At 45.6% G+C, this 20,361-nt stretch overlaps 2 protein-coding genes across 2 annotated transcripts; one reads left to right on the top strand and one right to left on the bottom strand.

Moving 5' to 3' along the window:
* On the top strand, positions 1-10,982 carry ZNF865 (zinc finger protein 865). The gene is made up of 2 exons (XM_063301271.1): positions 1-231; positions 4,735-10,982. The coding sequence occupies exon 2, from the start codon at positions 4,758-4,760 to the stop codon at positions 7,701-7,703; it is 2,946 nt and encodes a 981-aa protein (XP_063157341.1). The 5' UTR covers positions 1-231; positions 4,735-4,757; the 3' UTR covers positions 7,704-10,982.
* A 2,674-nt stretch (positions 10,983-13,656) lies between these two features.
* ZNF784 (zinc finger protein 784) lies at positions 13,657-18,920 on the bottom strand. Its single transcript, XM_063301273.1, has 2 exons — positions 18,776-18,920; positions 13,657-16,903 (listed from the first exon to the last, which is right to left on the bottom strand). The coding sequence occupies exon 2, from the start codon at positions 16,856-16,858 to the stop codon at positions 14,870-14,872; it is 1,989 nt and encodes a 662-aa protein (XP_063157343.1). The 5' UTR covers positions 16,859-16,903; positions 18,776-18,920; the 3' UTR covers positions 13,657-14,869.
* Between the last annotated feature and the right edge of the window lie 1,441 nt (positions 18,921-20,361).

Raw genomic sequence — 20,361 nt, 5'->3', positions numbered from 1 at the left:
AGCAGGAAACGGTGCTCTTGCTTGGGGAGGGGAACTTCCGGTTCCGGCCGGGCCTGTGTGAGTTGCAGCCTGGCAGTGCCCCCCTGCCCCCACCCGTGAGGGAGCAGAAACGCCCCCCGCGTATCCTGGGGGTAAGGGAAGGGCCAGGGGGCATCCCCCGCTCCAATCTTGCTACCCAAGGACCAGCCCCTGCCTGGGGCGCGGAGGAGGCTGGGGCAGCGCCACACACCGGTGAGTGCCACCATGGAGCCCACTCTGCCCCCTAGATCGCCCCCCCCCAAATACCTGATCCCGAAGCCGAGAAAAACCCTCGCACAGATCACCGCAGCGCGCGGCTTTGGTTAACTTCCGCTCCCTTGAACAGCCCCACCCCGGCTATTCTGCGATCCGACTCACCTCCCCCTCCAGCACACGCTGCTTTCCTGTGCCGCCGTGCTCCGTCTCTTAGCGCGAGCCTGGCGCGCTTTCCCCGTCTTCGCCCTGTTCGCCGTCTTGCATTTTCATGGCTGGCCCCGAACCGAAACCCGCGCCTTGTCGTTTTCTCTCCCCGCCGGCCCCCGAAAGTTGTGTTATAATCCGTTATCTTGACTTTTGCCCCTAAATCAACCCGGAACTCTGCCACCCTAGAGCCCCAATAAACTACTACCCTTCTCCCATTTCATCCTCGAAGCCACTCAGAGTCTTGTAGGGGCGGTCCCGCCATAGACATCGAAAGGACAGCTAGATTCCATATTCTTCTCGATAAAAGAAACCTTTTCCATAAACCTAGCTCAGTCCCTTCATCCAGCCTGTAACATATTGTCTCTTTTTTACCCAGAACTTTGCAATTTTGCTACTTACCTCAAACCTTATCTCAACTCCCCCCCCCTTTTTTTTTATTGTTTGCATACTCTTAAAAATTTCTAGGACAGTGCCTCATCTAATTGGATCTTTGGTCTCACAAAATTATTTTTGTCTATAGCTGCTATCTCCATCTTACTGCTTAGATGTACAGTACTGTGCTGCAGTTCCCATAAATGTCATGGTTCCTGGGAATGAATGTATTTGCACTTAACTATAATTGAAGGCAACAGGGCTAAGAAGGGTTTCTTGTTTCTGCAGTGGCACTGACTTTTCAGGGATTCAGATAAGCATCCTTCACAAGTGTAACTTAAGATACCAGGGTTTAACTGCACCTCCCCAGTTTAGATATTTTGGTAACAGGTTGCAGGAGAATATACCTCTCAATCAGCCCATAAGACTCTGTCTTGCAGTACTCTGCCATTAGCCTTAATTTTCCTCAGGCACCTTATCTAGGTTACTGCAAAAGACTCTCTGGTTTATAACAGACTGTAGATTTATCTCTTTCTTACATACATTATTAGTGTCAGGAAAATCCATAATTCCACACTGCAGAATCTTTGTTTCCTCTTGCCAACTAGACTGGCTCTGTCTTGCATTGCTATATGCAAGATGGCCTCATTTACTTTTTAGCTAAAATATCCGAAATACTCACTGCATTCCCCTCACCCATTTTCTGTTTGGTGTTCTGGGCTACCTGTATTTCTAAAGCCAATTTCCCTAGACTTTGATGTGCCTATTATAGGCAATAGCTCTGCAGCATTTTAGGAAGAGATCTTTTTAAGTTGTTTTACCTCAGGTGTTTCTGTAACAAAAGATGGTGCAATTTTGCATTAAAAACCTCCAGAGTACCTGTTGGTTTGTTTATAAGAACAATATTGATTTCATTGATACAGATTTTTTTTTTACTTAGACAGCTCAGCAGAAGGAATGAGGAGTGCAGCATTCAAAATTTGTTTGAGCATCTCTGGCTCCAGACAGCGTTAATTTCCTCCTTGGTGTGTGTGTTTTCTGTCGCAGGGTGCAGCATGCATCTGAGTGTATCGTTCGCTACTTTACATTTTCATATCTTCAAACAGATGTTTCTGTTCTGCAAAATAATGGTTTTGACTCAGTTTGAATTGATCTCTAGTGAAGAATTTAAAATACTTCCTTATTTTAAATGTATATTTTGCCATAGGGAAAAAAAAAAAGCATCTCAAACTGCTTATTAAATGTAGATTTAATGGGTAAGTCCAGCCAGTGAAGTGAAATGATTTTTTTTAGTTATTCAAAAAGAAGCTAGCAATGAAGTGTACGTTATTTAACTGCCAACAATCAGAGGAATAGTGTAAACTTAAGATAATTCTTGATTTTTACCCAGGCCACATCTCAAATATTGAGGAGCCCTAGTTCGCATCCCTCACTCTGTTTAACCTTAAGTTGACCTCTGTGTTCCGCTGTTGCAGCTCTGTTGCTTTTCAAGAACCCTCCATCTCTTGCTTAAATTCAGTAACCCCCTCCAGCCACTTTCAGACTAGCCTGGTGTAACTTGTATTAGCACTTTTATTGTCCTCCTCGACATCTTTTTTCTTACTATTTTGTTGTTCCCAGACCAACTTACCTTCATTGGGCCTATGTGATACTAAACCTAAATTCTTCCCGGCAAGGTATCATATAATTTATTTATTTGATTTATACCCCACCTTTTGATCGGAAGGCATACATGGCACTCCCTCCTCCCATTCCCCCCCCCCACAACAACAGCCCTGCGAGGTAGGTTGAGCTGAGAGATAGGCCCAAAGTCATCTAGTGAGTTTGGCTGAGGCTGAACTTGATATTGATGTCAGTCCAATTCCTTAACCACTACACAGCACTGTTCCTAATACTAGTATTTGTATACAGCACAGTATTAGGCATTAGGCATTATGCTTTTTTTGTGTTTAGTACAGCTTCTTTGCTGACATTAAACACAGGGGTCTGTAGTAGAAGACTCCACTCCCTTTCAGAAAACTGGCCCTTGCTCGCTCCTTGATGTGACATATTCTTCTACCTGAGAATTCTCGGGACTGATTCCCATACTGTCATTGGTTGCATTATCAGTACATTTGCTGAAATAGGAAAAAAAATAGGATTAATTCATCCATGGTGATCAAGTGGGATGGAACCGGGTGACAACATTTCCCAAACCTCTTTTCTTTTTCATGGAGTGCAGAAAAGGGTAAAGAAGAGTGATAATTTGGGAACCTTATTTCCTGAGAGTTAATTTTTATTTATCATTAAAATGTATAGTCCTCCTTTCTGTTTGTATAAGCACTGCACACAGCTTACAGTACAGTTAAAACTCAAGTTTAAAATGGAAATCTGTATAATTAACTGAAAGAAGTATTGAAGATGAATTCATCAAGCAAGACAAACTAGATAGTCTACACAGAGCTTTTATTTTTTTACTCTTAGTCTGTGTTTCCTGCAGTTTTGATAGTCTTGAATGCATACCTTGTCTGTACAGTACCTTCATGGAATTCCTTTGTCTTGGATTGTTGCCACAGTCCTCCACACACTCTGGGTGGTGCCCCACCAAATTACGCTGGATTTTGATTTCATAATCCAGCACATTTGAAGATACCATATTGGACAAAGCTGCTTTAATAGGAATGTATCTTGAAAAGGCAAGGCTTTTCTGTCCTGCTCAGAGGCAAATACAGTATTTCTGTATAATTGACTGTATTCATTTATGATGATTGTTACTTGTCACAGAAATCATTTGATAGGTGATACAAAGAGCCTTTGGTTTAAAAGTGTGTGTTGCTAATAAATCTGTTGGAATGGTAGATCTCTTAGGAACACCTGCTGAAGTATGTCTTGAAATAAATACAATACAATTCAAATCAATACATTTCAACTTTTTAAAATGGAAGGACGATATTCGTGCCGCTTCATATGTAGGATTGCTGTTCTATTTATTACAGGGTGGTACAAAGATATTATTTTGCAGAACATACTATAGACAGCAACTATAAGGGGCATAGGTTTCTGAAATGAGCCTCCTCTGCAATCTTTGCCAGGTTTCCATGGCTGCCATTAAATGGTTTGTCCAGTGCATTAAACTTCTTCATGAATGGGCAGCATGTAGTATTCCAGATGTTTTTGGACTGCCATTCTCATCATTCCTGGCAACTAAGCAAGACCTCTGGGGAGAGAAGCTACCTGAGGCCACATCTAAAGTGTAGTTCTGTATTGAAATCAAATGGATTAATACCTTTCAAGTCAGTAAAATATTAACATTAAAATATAATTCTTCAAGATAGAAGTTAAATGGACTAATATTCTAATCTTGTATATGAACTTGGAAAAGAGGAGGAAGAGAGATAATTACGACAATATTTCTTCATTTTCAAGTGGAGTAGCTGTGTTAATTTTTCACAGCAAAACCAATGAAGTATCTTGTGAGGTGTAAAACACTATATGGTAAAATTAACTTCACAAGCTGGATCCATGAAAGTTGTGTGATGGTATTTGTTTCAGCTGTCAGGTGTCACAGGAATTTCTGTTATAATATTTCTTCAGCTAGTGTTTTTTTAACTCTTGTATAGAACAAGTTTTTTGTTTCATTGTTAGTATTTTAGTGATTTTTTTTTAACTTTGGAATTTTTATTTAGCATGCACTTCTACCTAAGTGTAGTACAAACAGTAAAAGTTGCAACACTATATAAGTGAGTATCAACAATATAATACAATGGTAATCTTTTTAACAGATGCACATGTTTACAATTTTGCATTGCCCATTATTTGTATGGGACATAACAGATAACTGAATTTTCTTAGGAAAGCACAACACACCACTATGGAGGTTGCTGATGTGGATGACTTGTGTCTAGTATATGTATTGCTAGAGTCTTTCTCCCCTTTCTCTAGGCAGTGCCCCCTCCTGGGTGGAGATGGAAGCCAATGCAGCAAGCGATGAGGGTGTGCATTTCCAGAGCTACCCTTTTGACTTCTTGGAGTTCCTGAACCACCAGCGCTTTGAACCTATGGAGGCCTATAACCACGAACACGCCAAAGCTGTCGCTGCCCTCCCTTGCCCACAGCCGCAGTATGAATATGCCCAGCCACCAACAGCTGCTCCGCCTGCTCACTTTGACCGTGTCCCTGCCACCATTGGCACACCTAAACCCAAAGCTGAGGGCCCGTCCTCCTCTTCTTCCTCAGCCACCTCGTCTGGTACCGTTCAAGTCAAGAAAGCTGAACCGGGGGGCCCTGCACCCCCTCCACCCCCCCAGCAGCAGCAGCAGCAACCACCATACAGCACTCCAGCAGTGGTACCAACAGCAGGCCAGCCTCTCTTTGATAGTACAGCAGCAGCTGCTGCCGCTGCTGCTGCTTACAACACTCCTCAGTGGGGCATAGTGGACCTTTCTGGCCACCAGCATCTCTTCAGCAGCCTGAAACGTGGGCAGGCTCCACCCCCAGCCACAGCCACAGCCGCTCCTGACAGCCAGGCAGGCAAGGACGATAAGAACTATTTCCGGCGACTGAAATATTTCATTGATCGGCGCTTCCCGTGTGGGGTGTGTCAGAAGTCATTCAAGCAGTCGTCGCATCTTGTGCAACACATGTTGGTGCATACAGGCGAGCGGCCCTATGAATGCACCACCTGTGGCCGTACCTATAACCACATTTCCAGTCTCATCCGGCACCGCCGTTGTCACAAAGACACCGAGGATGTTGCTGCCGCCGCCAATGCAGCAGCTGCCAACGCAGCGGCTGTCAGTGTAGCAGCTGCCAATGCAGCGGTAGCAGCTGCCGCCGCCGCTGCTGCCACTGCCAACACAGCAGCAGCACCTGGCGCTGAGGGAGCAGCCCAGCCTCCTGCCCAAAGTGGCAACCCGCAGTCAGTGCCTGCACCATCTGGAGGAACAGCCCCATCTGCGCTCAGTGCCGCCATAGCTCAAGCCGAAGGCCCTTTTACCTGCTCTCTCTGCTGGAAAGTGTTTAAAAAGCCAAGCCACCTGCACCAGCATCAGATTATCCACACCGGTGAGAAGCCGTTCTCGTGCTCCGTCTGCCAGAAGAGCTTTAATCGCCGCGAGAGCTTAAAGCGACATGTGCGGACTCACTCGGACCTCTTGCGCGTGCAGTGTGGGGTTTGTGGCAAGGAATTCCGGGATGCCTCCTACCTGCTCAAGCACCAGGCAACTCATGCGCCCCCTGGAACTTTACCTCCACGCCCTGAGTACAAATGCGACATCTGCGGCAAGGGCTATGTGGCTCCCCAGAATCTACTCCGTCATCGGCAGCTGCAACACGAGGGTGCCCAGCTGCCCAAGGATGGCACCAACACCTTGCCTTATCTGCCACCAGGGGCCTACCTCCTTCCACAAGACCCACAAGGCGCAGGCTCCGAGGGGGACACCAAGCCGACATCGTACGGCCTCTTGGGTGCCCATCCATTGCTGGTGGGGACAGCGGCAGGCAAGAATTTCTGCTGTGGGATTTGTGGCCGTGGCTTTGGGCGACGGGAGACACTAAAGCGGCACGAGCGGATCCACACAGGTGAGAAACCTCACCAGTGTGCAGTGTGTGGGAAGCGTTTCCGTGAATCTTTCCACCTCAGCAAACACCACGTGGTGCATACTCGGGAGAGGCCATACAAATGTGAGATATGCGGGAAGGTTTTTGGTTACCCGCAAAGCTTAACTCGGCACAAACAGATTCACCGGTTGCAGCTCCCTTGCTCTTTGCCCCCCATGGGGCCCTCACTGACTCCCATGGGGCCTTCTCTGCCTCCACCCCCTGAGGGACTAACTTACGGCTGTTCTGACTGCGGAGAGCGCTTTCCTGATCTTTTTCATGTCATGAGCCACAAGGAGGTCCATGTGGCCGAGAAGCCATATCCTTGTGACGTGTGTGGGAAATGTTTTGGTTTCATTGAGAATCTCATGTGGCACAAACTTGTCCACCAAGCTGCTCCTGAGCGACTTCTACCACCAGATGAAACAGCAGCTGCTGTTGCCCCTCTAGAGAACGGGCTAGCTAGTGGGGACAACATGTCATCGTATGAAGATCACCACCCTACCTTGCCAAGCGGAGAACGTTTCTCCTGTTCCATTTGTGGCCAGACCTTCAAGCATTTCCTGGGACTGGTGACCCACAAGTATGTGCATCTGGTGCGTCGCACATTGGCCTGCTCAGTCTGTGGACAGAGTTTTGCTGGAGCCTATGACCTGCTGTTGCATCGTCGCACGCACTTGCAGAAGCGGCACTTCTCTTGCCCAGTCTGTGGCAAGCGCTTCTGGGAGGCTGCCCTTCTCATGCGTCACCAGCGCTGTCACACCGAGGAGCGCCCGTACCGCTGTGCAGTCTGTGGGCGTGGCTTCCTGCGCTCGTGGTACCTGCGCCAACACAAAGTGGTTCACACTGGGGAGCGTGCTTACAAGTGTGCCCTCTGCAACAAGCGCTTTGCCCAGTCATCCAGTCTGGCAGAACACCAGCGCCTCCATGTAGTTGCCCGGCCTCAGCGTTGCCCTACCTGTGGCAAGACCTTCCGCTACCGTAGCAACCTTCTGGAACACCAGCGGGTACACCTGGGTGAGAAAGTCTACCGCTGTGACCGCTGCTCCAAGAGCTTCTTCTATCTGTCATCCATTCTGCGTCACCAACGCTCCCATGATGCTAAGCGTGAATTAAGATGTGGGGCGTGCCTCAAGCTCTTCAAAGACCCCAAGTATTTCAGCAAACACCTCCAGGCCCATCAGGGAGGACGGCCCTTCAAGTGCAGCACCTGCGGAGAAGCGTTCTCCAATACCTACGGCCTCAAAAAGCACCGCCACATTCACAAGATGGAGCGCTTTGCTGCCATGGGGGCCCATAAGGAACAGCCCTAATGTTGGAGTAGCAGCAGCAGAAAAGATGGGCGGTCCATATCTTGGTACTGTAGGATGGGAAGGGAAGCTAGTTCCAGGTGCCTGTGAGCCATGATGGCAAGGGAGTTCCATGTATAGAAAAATAAGATGTGCTCATTGGCAGCGAGATGCTCCAATTGGGCACTAACTTGGGAAGAGTCATCAAACGATGAGGGCATGACCAGGACAAGCCAGGTAGAAGCCAGGATGGATTGTAAAGGTAGGGTGCATAAGTAGCAAGAGGTAGCCGCCAATTACCTGCTAGATTTCTGCTCTCTAACAGAGTATCTTGTCCACTCTGGATTTCTTAACTAATTAAGAAAGGGGAAAGGGAGATGGAGATAGCAATCATAGAAGTGACCTTTGCCTGTCAAGCATGGCTACAGTGTTGGGGGATGGAAGTTTCTTCCTGTTTCTCAGCAAATGGGAGCAAATGAGGTTATGGTGGAATGACATTTTTTTCATTTGAAGCCTACATTCTGGAATGGAGCAGAAACCACCCGGCATTCCAATTTACAAGAAGAGATGGTGCTTCCTGTAATCCCCTTTACCTAGAAAGAAGCATGAGAGCCAATTCATTCCTTTGGGAATGAGGCAGGAAAGACCATGATACAGCACTTGAGAAATGTCCACCAATGTTTTCTGTAAACCCAACCATCTAATCTGTATTAGGTGAGCCTTGCTTGCATTCTGAGGGAAAGACTTTAATTAGTGTCCTTTCTTCATATGTATAAAGAAAATAGGCTAGTTGTCAGTTTTCTAAGACCTTGGAGGTAGTGAGACATGGCTGTGAACAATAGAAAATTAAAGGAGTGTGCTTGAATTGTCTAGTGTGTGGCACAAGATGTCTAAATGTTGTGCCATAACATTTCTACTATATTCCTGCCTCCAGAACAGTACCAGTTCATGATGCAGCTGGAGGATCACAAAAACTCTACCAAAAAAAAAAAAAAATCTCGAGCCTAGAAGGTTTCTAGCCAAGCCTCCCTGGCATGCCACTTTCCACATTTAGGGAGCACTGAATGTTAAAAAGCATTTGGAATTGTCATTTTTCCCATATGCACCCCTGAAGAAGCAAAATCCCAGGATAATTGTATTGTGTGTTTTTCTGAATATTCAAGTTGGCCCATCAGGAGTAGGGAGTAGAGAGGAAGTACAAAAGTAGCCTAGGCCCCCTCTCCCTTGGGTTAGCTCTCTTCCTTCGTGCTCAGCATTGTAGAATTCTTCCCTAGCCTATCACACTATTGGACTTAATATAGATGAACTCATATGTGAAGAATACCTTACTTTGAGCTCTAAAGCGGAGTGTGGATCTGGAATGAGAGCCGTGATTGAGTACATTTGCTAATGTTCTAGCCTTCCCCTCTGCCCACCACTGAAAGCTGGTTATGAAACAGTGTGTGAGCGAGAAATAAACTTAATTGGTGGGCCTACATGCCAACCAGGATTGCACATTGCTTTGGCTGCTCGGCTGCTCTCCTGCATTCCCTGGTTTGATCAATAAACCCATCCCTTTCCTAGCAAGACATTGTGCATCCACAGAGTTCATTGAGCTAACTGCCCAGGCCTTGTAGCTCCACGGTTATTAGAGTTGTACAGTACTTCAGGTTTGATTCCAAAAAGGTTCTTCAAAGCACACACACAGCATCAGGGATTGTGTGACTGCCGGAGATGTCTGTTTAAAAGTCACCAACAGGTGTTGTGTTCATGGCCCCAAGCACTCAGAAGCACCTTATCATAATCAAATCTGAAGAAATGCATAGCCCCGTGGGATGCATGTTCGACCTCAGTCTGGTGGACCCTCACAGCACCCAAAGTGGAGAATACTGACAAGGCATGAATAAAAAGATCTTTGCAAACTCTGGCTTTCCCCGACACCCTCACCCCTTCCCTTCCCAATCCTCCTTCAGCAAATTGTAGAAGTTACAGCACACGTTTAAATAGATGGGAGGGGAAACTAACTTGCTAGATGCAACCAAAGAGTTCTAAAAAACATGCTCCCTTGTGTATGGTGGACACTACACAAGTATTTCCCACTTCCTTCCCCCTTTGTAACCCAAGTTGACATGTATGTACAGTGTAATAGAAAGTAGAGAGTCATGGCAGCATTTCCACTCCAGCAAAGTAAGAGCATATCTCTTATCAAATGGCTGCACCAAAGCTCCTTGCTGCTTTTGGTCTACTGCCCACTTGCTCACATCCATAGTTCCCAGATTGGTGAGTGGCAATCAGTGAATATGAGGATCCAAAGATGTATTTTTTAAATTTGGTGTCCAGTGCCTAGAAGGGGGAAAGTTGCCAAAGGATTTTTGAGCAGAATTGGACTTTACTGAGTGCAGGTATTTCTCATGGCAGCCTTCCCCAATCCCCCAGAAGTCTTGGACTACATCAGCAACAGCTAACCACTGTCCATGCTCAGTGAGTGCACCAGGGGAGGGGTAGTGGTGGATAATGGCTGTATTTGGGGGGAGAGAAGCACCATTATAAATGCTTTCTTAGAAGAGCTGCTGCAGCATTTGGTGGCCAAATATTAAAAAAGGCTAGACATATGATGAAGAGTACAAAGATGAGAAAGGAGATGGGTAGAAGGCTAAGAATGTTTTCCAGCTTTTCAAAGAATTTCTCTATTGGCTCAGCGCAGGGGGCGAATCGTGTTGTCCACTTTGAGTCAGCCCAGTTAAATTAATGTCTCTGTCTGAAACATACTGGCTGCTCCTCTGTCTCCAGAAGTGATTGAAACTGGATGTTCCTTTTCTTGTTTTATCTTTCTACTAAATTGTTAAAGGTCTGAACTTGTAGCTGAAATTCAGTGAACTATTCTGTGGTGGTGGCTATACCTCTGCCTGTCTTTTACAAAAACTGTTTTTCCCCATTTAGAATTTTTCTTCCCCGCCATCGTAATTTGCAAGTAGAACTGAGTTTAATATTAGTTTCCCTCCTCATGCGTACTGTACCTGCTTTGTAGGATTAGGTATTTCTACACTGTACATTACTTCCAGAGAAGCCCCATTGACAGCTCCCCAAACTGGTGACTTGCTCTTACAGGAAAGGCTATTATTGGTTAATATCACCCATTTCTTCATCTTGGGGAAAAATGGGTTCACAATGACTAATCAATAGGTGATGTGCCTGTTGACTGGTTTAATAATAGCTTCCCAAACAGACAATGGAATATAAAGTGGAGAAACAAGTTGATCAAAGAACGTACTATGTTCCAAAATCACTAAATATATGCATTTTTCTCAAGGATACAGGATTTCTGATGGATTTCTTAAAAATTGCAGGCCTAGAATGTAGGATGCAAATTTCATGATTAATTATGACTCTGGAATGCTTGCTTCACTCACAGAATCGGTGCAAATATATTTGGCTAGGTCTTGCTTTTTAATTCAGAATCGTGGCCTGTTTCCTAGTCAGGAGACAATAGAGTCATCCAAGTATGTTTATTTTTATGATCTCACTTAAAAGGAATTAGTTGATCTTAACACCCTGTATTCTTCCTGTACTTGCAATCTGAATGTTTGGAAAACAGCAAAAATGGAATATATTCACTCTTTCGATGTATACTTGACAAATGAAGAGGAGAAGCTGAGAGTGCAAAATAGCTGCCTTTTTTATTTTTCTATCAAACTAAATACTTAAAAGATGGATGGGCAGTGTTTGCTTCTAGGGGCAATATCACTGTTACTGTCAGAGTTATTTGCACCCATTCTTCATCCTAGCAACCATTTGGTTTGTCCAAATCTCTGTCTTCTGTTGTGGTTGGACTTGTTAGCTGGTACAAGTCATGTACCCCAAAATGTATTACTGACAAACTACCTAGAATCTCCAGTTTATCTAGAAGGTATGAGGAGTCTAGTCAAGTTGAGAGTAAGGGGCTAGAATACAATATTCCTTGGACAGAGTTATGTGGGAAGAGTTTTTTAAGGGAATGGTGGGTTGTTGAGATGAAATAGTCTGGCTTTTAATTGTGGTTGGCAAATTGAGTTCTTTTGAAGAACCAGTTGGTTTGGAGTATGTGATCAAGAGTGGTCAACCATCTTTTCCATTATACTCTTCTGCCTTATGTTCTTGGATGGATTGTTAGTCCCAAATGTACATCACTAGGATGCTGGATATCCTACAAATGCCCACCGTGTACTCTTTGTCTGCTGTATACTGGGACTATGAAGCAGAGGGCAGGGAAGATACTCCCATCTTTTGCTGGCATCAGACCTGATTTTTCTTTTGAGATGCCACCTGATACACAGCCATCTTCTCAGAACTTCTTCAGCCCTCCTGTTCTGTGAGGAACACGGACTCTCTAGTTCTGTGACTGGTATTGTCGTCCTATACTCACCTTCCTCATCCCACACAGGGAGATGGATGTCTTTAAGACAGGACTTGAACATCCCCAAACTAGTGACAGTTGCAAACTCAGAAGGAAGAGTATGCCACTGATAGGACCCAACCATTGCAATCATGTTAGCTAATGACTTTTTATATTAATACAGATATATAAATACATACATTTCTATATAAATACTTCTTTTTAATACCCCTCCCCCTTTTCCCATTGGCCAGAGTGCAGGAAGTGCAGTTCTTTTGATGCCAAGGTTTATGTCCCTATGATAATGTGTACTAAAATATGTATAGGACCCCATCATTGTCCACAACAGCTGACGGGACTGAATTGATAACCTGCCCCCTCCTCCCTCATTGTACCCCTTGGGAACTGTACAGCGTGTGTTTCTCAGTCAGGGGTGGGGGAATGGGAGTGTGTGTGTGTTTTAAGCCAAGCAATCATTTTAAAAGTGTCTGATTTACGATGTACAGACTAAACAAACATTAAAAAAAATTGAATATTGTTTGTGCTATGCCAGGTTGTGTTACAAGTTGATATAAGACGACTTTCCTTCAGACAATGTGAGTATACTGTTAGAACTAGCACAGAATAACTAGGTTTATGATTCTCAAACTACTTCAATGAAGCAAAAAGAAAACAAGCACCTAAAGCAAGCAATGGCAGATGCTTTGAATCACGCTGTCCTGTGTAAAAGACAAAAGGAAGGGGCCTTTGCTCAGCCAGATATATCAAGGTGATCCTGGTACAGACTTCTCTGTTGCAAAGAAAGAGCTTTTATTGTTCTTCCAGATTTGGCCTGTTTTCTCCCAGCAAATCAGAACATCCTTTATTTGCTCAAAACCTCTTCTACAAGTGGGAGGAGCTTTAGACGATATTGATAAGTGTGGAAAATTCTACACACCACCACAGAGAATAAATCTCTTTTACATCACCTTATTCTTCAATTAGACAAATCTGATTCTTACTGTGAAGAACATGTTTAGAAACAATTTGTGCGTGCTCATCTATTCTTGCAAATGGATGATGAAATGAGAGATGAGATGAAAGTAGCCTGGAAAAATTTGAGGGTACAGATTGAAATTGGAGTTCTGGATATATTTTGCATCATGAGACAAACAGAGTAGTACTGATATTGTCCAATAGGATCAGTTTGCAGCGCATAAGGAAAATAGACAAGAATCCACTATGGACATTAAATAAGTACAGTGAGAAAATACAGAATTGAGAATAATTTTATCTTGAGTTTATAGAGCTTTATAAAGTTCCTTTAAAAATGGAAAACAGCTGTTGTACTTCAATTAACAAAAAGGTATCTAAATTGACAAGAGGATTTGGGTTGGAAATACGTTGGGTAGCAACACAGGTAGCTACAGAGGCATTTAATTTTTTTAATGGTGGTTTAGTTCTTTTTATATAGAATTTTCAATCAGGTTTATATGTAAGTTCATAGTGTTTGATATAAACTATTTTTTCTAAATTGCTTGGATTTACAAAGTAGAATGTCAAGAAATATTTTATGGTATTTTAGCTTTGGATATTTGCCAATAATATTCACAAGATTTGGGAGATATTTTCCTAAACTCCCATTACACATATACACACACACAACCAGTTTACTTCACTGGCATAATGTAAGAAATTGTGTTGTTTTTATTTACTTAAATCTTTTGCCACATATATTTTTACAATAATTTTATACCCAGTCGAAAATACAGTCATAATAAAAATGTGTGGGTTGTAACAGCTACATGAAGGGCCATGTATTGCAAAATTATATCCTATACCAACATAAAATATAGAGTCAGGAGTAAGGCTAATTTGATTCCATGGAACTTGTGCCCAGGCTAGTAAGTACAGAACTTCAACCCAAACTACCCATTTCCCAGGTATCTTATTAAGTAAACTTGTGGGTAACTCAATTAGTTTGTATAACATTTTTTTCTAGTAATGGGAAACCACAGACACCTGACCAAAGCACTGGCTCTGTTCACATAGCATGCTAGCTTATGGTTAACAACCATGATTTACTAATTTAACCAGGTTGGGTGAGTTTGCACAGCAACTTGCCTTAACCACAGTGGCTGAGTACACACAGTCCATTGAGCCAGTAAGATGGGCACAGTCATTTCCCAAATCCAACCAGTCTTCTTTCTATTCCCTGCCCTCACTTTAAAAATTGCACCAGGCATTAGTATGCACTTAAGGCTCCTGTTCATTGGCTTGGTTTTAATATAATGCCAAACCAAAACACCGATTTTATGTCTAGACAGTTCCAAACATTAACAGGAATCAGATCCCTGAAATGCAGTTCAAGCATAGTGCCAAACCCAGGATGGGGTTATCTAAATGTATCACAGATTTGCATATTCCTTCCTGCCTTTGCATTTTAGGTTTCCATGGTTATTCACAATCTGGAATTAGAAACCATAGTTTGATTGAGGTCTCCAGTGTCTGGTTTGCTGTTGTCAAGAATCAGCAAGTCAAGAAAAGCAGCATGCAACTCTGACTTGCCTACGAAATGCCAGATCCCAGCTGACATTCCACTGGAACTGTAAGCTGTTGGGGCAGAGATGCGCAACTTGGTGCTTTCCAATGATTTGGGGTACAATTCCCCACTATAAACATGATTGGAGTTGACAGGCATTGAATTTCAAAACATCTGGAGGCACTGCATTATCTAGAAAGTTGTTTACTAAAAATAAACAAGGGTACTGAATTCAGCACTCAGTACTGTAGTAGTATGTTTCATCCTTGGTTATTGCGTTCTACCTTCCAGCATAAGAATTCCTGCTTAAAAACAAAATCAATGTGGTTTGACACTCCCAAGTTCTTTTTCCACTCCTTTATTCCTACGCCCTACACCGTCCTGCCCATGGAGTCGACGATGCTTGGCAAAGTTAGAGGAGTTATTGAACCGTCGGCAACAGACAGCACATTCAAAGGGCTTCTCTCCGGTGTGCAGTCTCCGGTGAGTAGCTAAGGCTGAGCTCTGAGTGAATCGCTTGCCACAAACACTGCAGCCAAAGGGCCTTTCCCCTGTGTGCACTCGCAGATGCTCCTTCAGGTCTGTGGCACGGCGGAACTGTTTAGGGCAGGCAAAGCAGAGAAACGGCTTGGATTCAAGGGCAGACTGGGCGCGTCCATCGCAGGGGCCAGGATCTCGGAAAAGAAAGCAGGAGGTAGGGCTCTCCTCTTTCCTACGCTGAGCAGGGCTTCCAAGCTGATCCTGCAAAGAGTGGTGCCTGCGAGATCCAGAAACATTGTACGGTATAGAACATGGATCAGGATTCGCCAGTTGGCAAGGTGATCTAGCCTTCAGACTGGGAGAACAGCCTTCAGATTCATCAGTTTCTTCCCAGGCTATAATGTCTTTGTCTGGACGGGGCCAGGTGGGCAGTTTCACTGTGAGAACGTTCAACTTTTCTGGAGCGTGCATTTGGAAGTCCCCGTGGGTGCTACCATCCTGTGCCAGCTCTCTTTCTCCAAGAGCAGCTCCAGGGCCATTGTTTTGTGCTGGCTCTGAAATGTGGGTATTTTCATTTCGATTCAGTCCCCTGGCATGGCTTTCCCCTCTGCCATTCTGCCTCATCTCTGCACCTACGCTTCCCCCTCTGTTCTGCTTGAGCCCTCTGAGGCCATTTGGCCTGCTTGTGACAAAGCCTCTATCAGAGCTCTCTCGATCCAGCTTGTGAGCAGCGCCCCTTTTGTCCCGAGGTGGCAAGAGGCCTTTTCCACAGCTGCTGCTGTCCAGCTGTAACTTACCATTGCAGCTGTCAACCCATTGCTTCTGTTCTTCCTGAATGTGGCTTCCTCCTGCTCCGTTTTGCCTTGAGTCTTCTGTATGATTTTCAGGGCTTGCATCTTGCAGTTGTTTGAAGCTGTGGCCATCTGGAATGGCTTCTTGGCTGTAGCTGCAACTGCTGTTTCCCCCTAGTTCCCCAGCATGCCCTTTGCTATCACTTGCCTGCTTCAGAGCTTCTACATTGAGACTGGCTTCACTGCCCTGCCTTATAGCAAGATTAATACCAGGACTGGCATCATCCTGTCTTAGTCCCATTCTTTTGAAGTTATCCATCCTACCACCTGGTTGTCTCTGGCTGCTATTGCAGTAAACCTCTTGACTTAGTCTATTATTGCAAAAGCAATTTTGCCTCCCATTAAGGTTTTGCTCTGCCTTATTCTCCCCTTCTCTCAACTCTTTGATGGTCTGACAGCCGTTTTGCTTCAACAGAAGGGCAGGGCTTAAACTTCTGCCATCCTTCTCTTCTTTCGGTTGGTCCGGTTTTTTTCCAGACAGGGAATCCCAGTCCTTCCCATCAACTCTCCTTTCACCATAACCAAACAGTGGGCCATGAATGCGTTGGTGCTTGCGGAAGTTTGAGCCATTATTGAAAGATTTAAAGCAGATGCAGCAGTGGAAAGGCCGTTCGCCGGTGTGAATGCGCATGTGGCCAGACAGCACAGAGCTCTGAGTGAAGCGCTTGCCGCAGATGCCACATTCGTACGGTCTTTCACCGGTATGCACCCGTTCATGATCACGCCGGTCTGAAGCCCTCTTGAAACGTTTGGGGCAGAAAGAGCAGCAGAAGGGCCTCTCAGCTGGGAGGACCAAAGCCTCGATACTGCTGGACAACCAGCCCTGAGGCTCTAAAAGGAGGTTTCTGCACCCCTGGCATTGGGGAACTTGTTCGTGGGGCCCAGCAAGGGCTGGCAGTTCTTCCTGGCACAGGGGACACAGGGTGGGTAGAACTGATCCGATCTCTTCCTTCACTGTTACTAGCTGGATCTCCATTGGCTAGTCCCCACCAGCTGAGTACTAGCTTCCCAGCATCTGTCCCTGAAGGAGACAAAAAGGGAGACATGTAAACTGCCAGAACAGAGCAGATCAAATGGAATAAAACTCAGTAGCCAAGACTCAAATTACAGGGGTAATAAGGGTCCAGCTGCTCATTTCCTGATTTTAGAAAACTAAGTAGGGTTGGAGTGAGAGAAGCATGCAGTCTGATCTGACAAGGAACATGGCATCCAGGTATGATTTCCCCACTCATTCAAATGCATGGTGTTGCACTTACTCATTTAGGTCAATGGATAACATGGAGAAAATCTATGTGGTTGCTAGGAGTCCAAAATGAGTTGATGGCACACAATCAGTCCCTAAGGATCCACAACGGCAATATCAATGTAACAAGATAATAGGACTCAGCTAAAAATTATCTTGCTCAACAGATGACAGCACCCAGCCAACTTTGTCCAGGCTAAACTGGCCTAATCATGGTTAATACTGGGACGGGAAGCTCCAGGAAATCCCAGGGCTGCAGGCCAGCGTGTTGAAAGAAGAAAGGGCAAATGACTTCCACACTTGCAAGGTAAACTGCATGGTTGTGTGGGGTTCTGTCCATTTAGCCCCCAGGAGTTGAACACAGCCCAAGGGCATTTTTCCCCTGACCTTTTTACAAAAAGCAGAGCATTGTGGAGAAATCAACAGCTGGTAGTATACATGTTTTTAACTAAAGCCAACAATAATGAGCAAAAGCACCAGACAAACTATAAACTATGCTCCACCACTGGCTCAGTTGACCCATGTAGGCTGAAGCCAAAACCAAATAAATCACATTAAGGCTTAGCGCGATGTGTGAACCCCACTGCTCTGAGCTGGTTGAGGCAAGATGTAAAAACCTCTCGCACATCAACAAGGAATCCCAACTATGCTTCCCTCAAGCCAGGTGCCCTTAGCACTAGAGTTCCTATCATTCTCAGCCAGGAAGCCACAGTCCTGAGTCAGAGTTGACCTATGGGTCTTCATTGTGCCCCCAATATTTAGAGCAGTGTTTCTCAACCTTGGCAACTTGAAGATGTGTGGACTTCAGCTCCCAGAATTCCCCAGCCAGCATGGCTGGCTAGGGAATTCTGGGAGTTGAAGTCACACATCTTCAAGTTGCCAAGGTTGAGAAACACTGACTTAGAGGTTGAAGCAGGCTGAGCTATAGAAACTCCCTCTCTTCCAACCCAGAAAAACGGAGCAGGAGGATAACCTTTGAAAGCGCTACACTGTACTAGGAAGTGAAGGACGGCAGAATCTGTTTTTAACTAGACCAGCTTTTGAACGGCCAGATACCTCCAGCTGCTCATTAAACTGGTTGAGATTTTCCTCCCCGACTCGGCCATTTGTAATCCGCGCCTTGCCCAACACTGTCTTCCAAATGGGTTGGACTACAAGTCCTATCACCTCCCAGGCAGTTCCCTAAACCTATAACTACGGAGCCTCACCCTGCTTCCAGCAGACGCTATCCCTAACCATCCAGGGAAGCCCGAATCCCTGAAAATCGAGGAATTCAAGCCCTGTCTCCCCCCCGCACCCCGCCTTTAGTTGCACAGGGCCCGGCCGCCCGGAACACAAGCGTCACCGTCCTCCCATGCCACGGATCCGCTATCTTCGTCCGCGAGATCGCAGAGAACAATAGTCCGGAGCTGGCGAACCTTGCCCTAACCGCGGGAGATCGGCTGGCGGGGTCGAGCGGCAGCGTGTGCCCTGTGCCAGCGGCAAGGGAAGGTCCCTCTCTTTTACGCTCCTACTACAAGCTCGATTCACCGTCCCCCGATTCACTTTGGATTCTTTGTCCCCAGTGGCATGGAAGTTCCTACTCATCCCTGGGCACAGCCCCAGAGCCTGTCCGGCCGCTGCATGCCCTCTTGCAGGACGGGTTCTCACCTGTACCTGTTCCATTCACTTTAACGCAAAGATCTTTGCCCCCAGGTCTGCCTCCAACTTTCAGCTTCCTTCACTCCGTGAACAAGCGGTTGCGGAAAGCCCTCCTCCGCCCCGCTTCTCTTATTCTGCCCGTTCTCTTTCCCTGCACGCGCATCCCCTTTAAGTGAAACCGAAAAAAGAAATTAAAGGGAATTGCAGAGCCGGTTCCCTTTTTTTTGCCGGCCGTCAGAAACGCAACTTTTTTTTTTCCTAATGTAAAGGCAGCGGACCCTCCTGTAAAATGGCGAGAATCGGTGATATACAGTATATTGACGCTTTCGTTACGTTTAAATATTTCTCAGTGGAGCAATAAAGCAAGATGACTTACAGCTGAGTCCTAAAATACTGCTAGGATTAAAATTTCTACATGCCGAAAGATTAGGGTTACGTTGCAGGAACTCGGATGACCACTAATGAGCCGCAAAAATAGGCAGACAAATGTAGCTCCCCACTCCCATCTAGTGCAGGGTTTCTCAATCTTGGCAACTTTAAGCTGTGCGGACTTCAACTCCCAGAATTCCCTAGCCAGCATGGCGTCGAAGTCCACACAGCTTTACGTTGCCAAGGTTGAGAAACGCTGATCTAGGGCTTGCCCGGATTTCTGGAGCTCAGATCGGGGAGCCTTAACAGAGAATTACGCAGTGTAATAAATATAGCAAGGTTAAGAGAGGCGACCACCCACTGTTTTCTCTGCACCTTCAGCGAACTTAATTGTGCAAGGTAGGGTAACCGTATCTGGGCTGCAAAAATCCAATTACTTGGTGGCAAAAAAAAAAAAGAGATAGATAATTTAATCCATGCACAGTTTTGTAGCCTAGATAGATTAAACCTAATACAGTAAATCTCACTTCTCTGTAGCTGCAGCGCAAACATGCCCTGGCATTATTTTCTGCCATGTCCTCATGACACAAGAAGGCAGCTTAAAGTCGTTCTTAGCTGTCCCCATTTTATAGTGTTTCTCCTTTACTTAGGCTGACCATACGTCCCGTTTTGAACAGGACAGTCCCATTTTGAACGGGACAGTCCCGTTTTTATAACATTTCCCAACCATCCCGTTGTTTTAATATAAATGTCAATTTTGTCCCGTTTTTTAAAAATGTTGGAGCCGTTATTGGGAAAAGCGGGAAAAAATGGAAATGGAAATGGAAAAGGAGGCTGACTTACCCATCGGCAGTAGTTCTCAATCCAGTGGGAAACCTAGAGCAGAACCGCAGGAACAGCTGATTGGCAGTGAGCAAGAGGAAGAGTCGCTGCCGCCAATCAGTGCGGTGGAAGACGGTCGGAAAAGCGCGCCCAGCAGAAAAGAAGCCGATTGGCTCTCAGGCCAAAACGGCAGGAATAAAATAAAATAAAAGGGCACGTTGGAGAGGAATAGGTTGTCGGGGACAGCTGTTCACTAGACTCCTCTGTTCCTGTTCTTCTGCCCCAGCTCGCCACCACCTTCAGCCCTCCTGCACTTCTCCAGCCTGCTGCCGCCTCCGTTCCAGTCCTCCCATCCCAGCTCGCCGCCACCCTCAGCCCTCCTGCAACCTCTCCGCCCAACACCA

This window comes from Candoia aspera, chromosome 4 (assembly GCF_035149785.1).
Source record: "Candoia aspera isolate rCanAsp1 chromosome 4, rCanAsp1.hap2, whole genome shotgun sequence".
Taxonomy (NCBI): Eukaryota; Metazoa; Chordata; class Lepidosauria; order Squamata; family Boidae; genus Candoia; species Candoia aspera.
The sequence above is the reverse complement of the archived record's forward strand: the minus strand, read 5'-3'. Positions and strand labels throughout refer to the sequence as shown.

Bases quoted from the DNA above. Each gene is read 5' to 3' on its own strand.
- ZNF865 (XM_063301271.1), top strand. From the start codon at position 4,758: ATGGAAGCCAATGCAGCAAGCGATGAGGGTGTGCATTTCCAGAGCTAC.
- ZNF784 (XM_063301273.1), bottom strand. From the start codon at position 16,858: ATGGAGATCCAGCTAGTAACAGTGAAGGAAGAGATCGGATCAGTTCTA.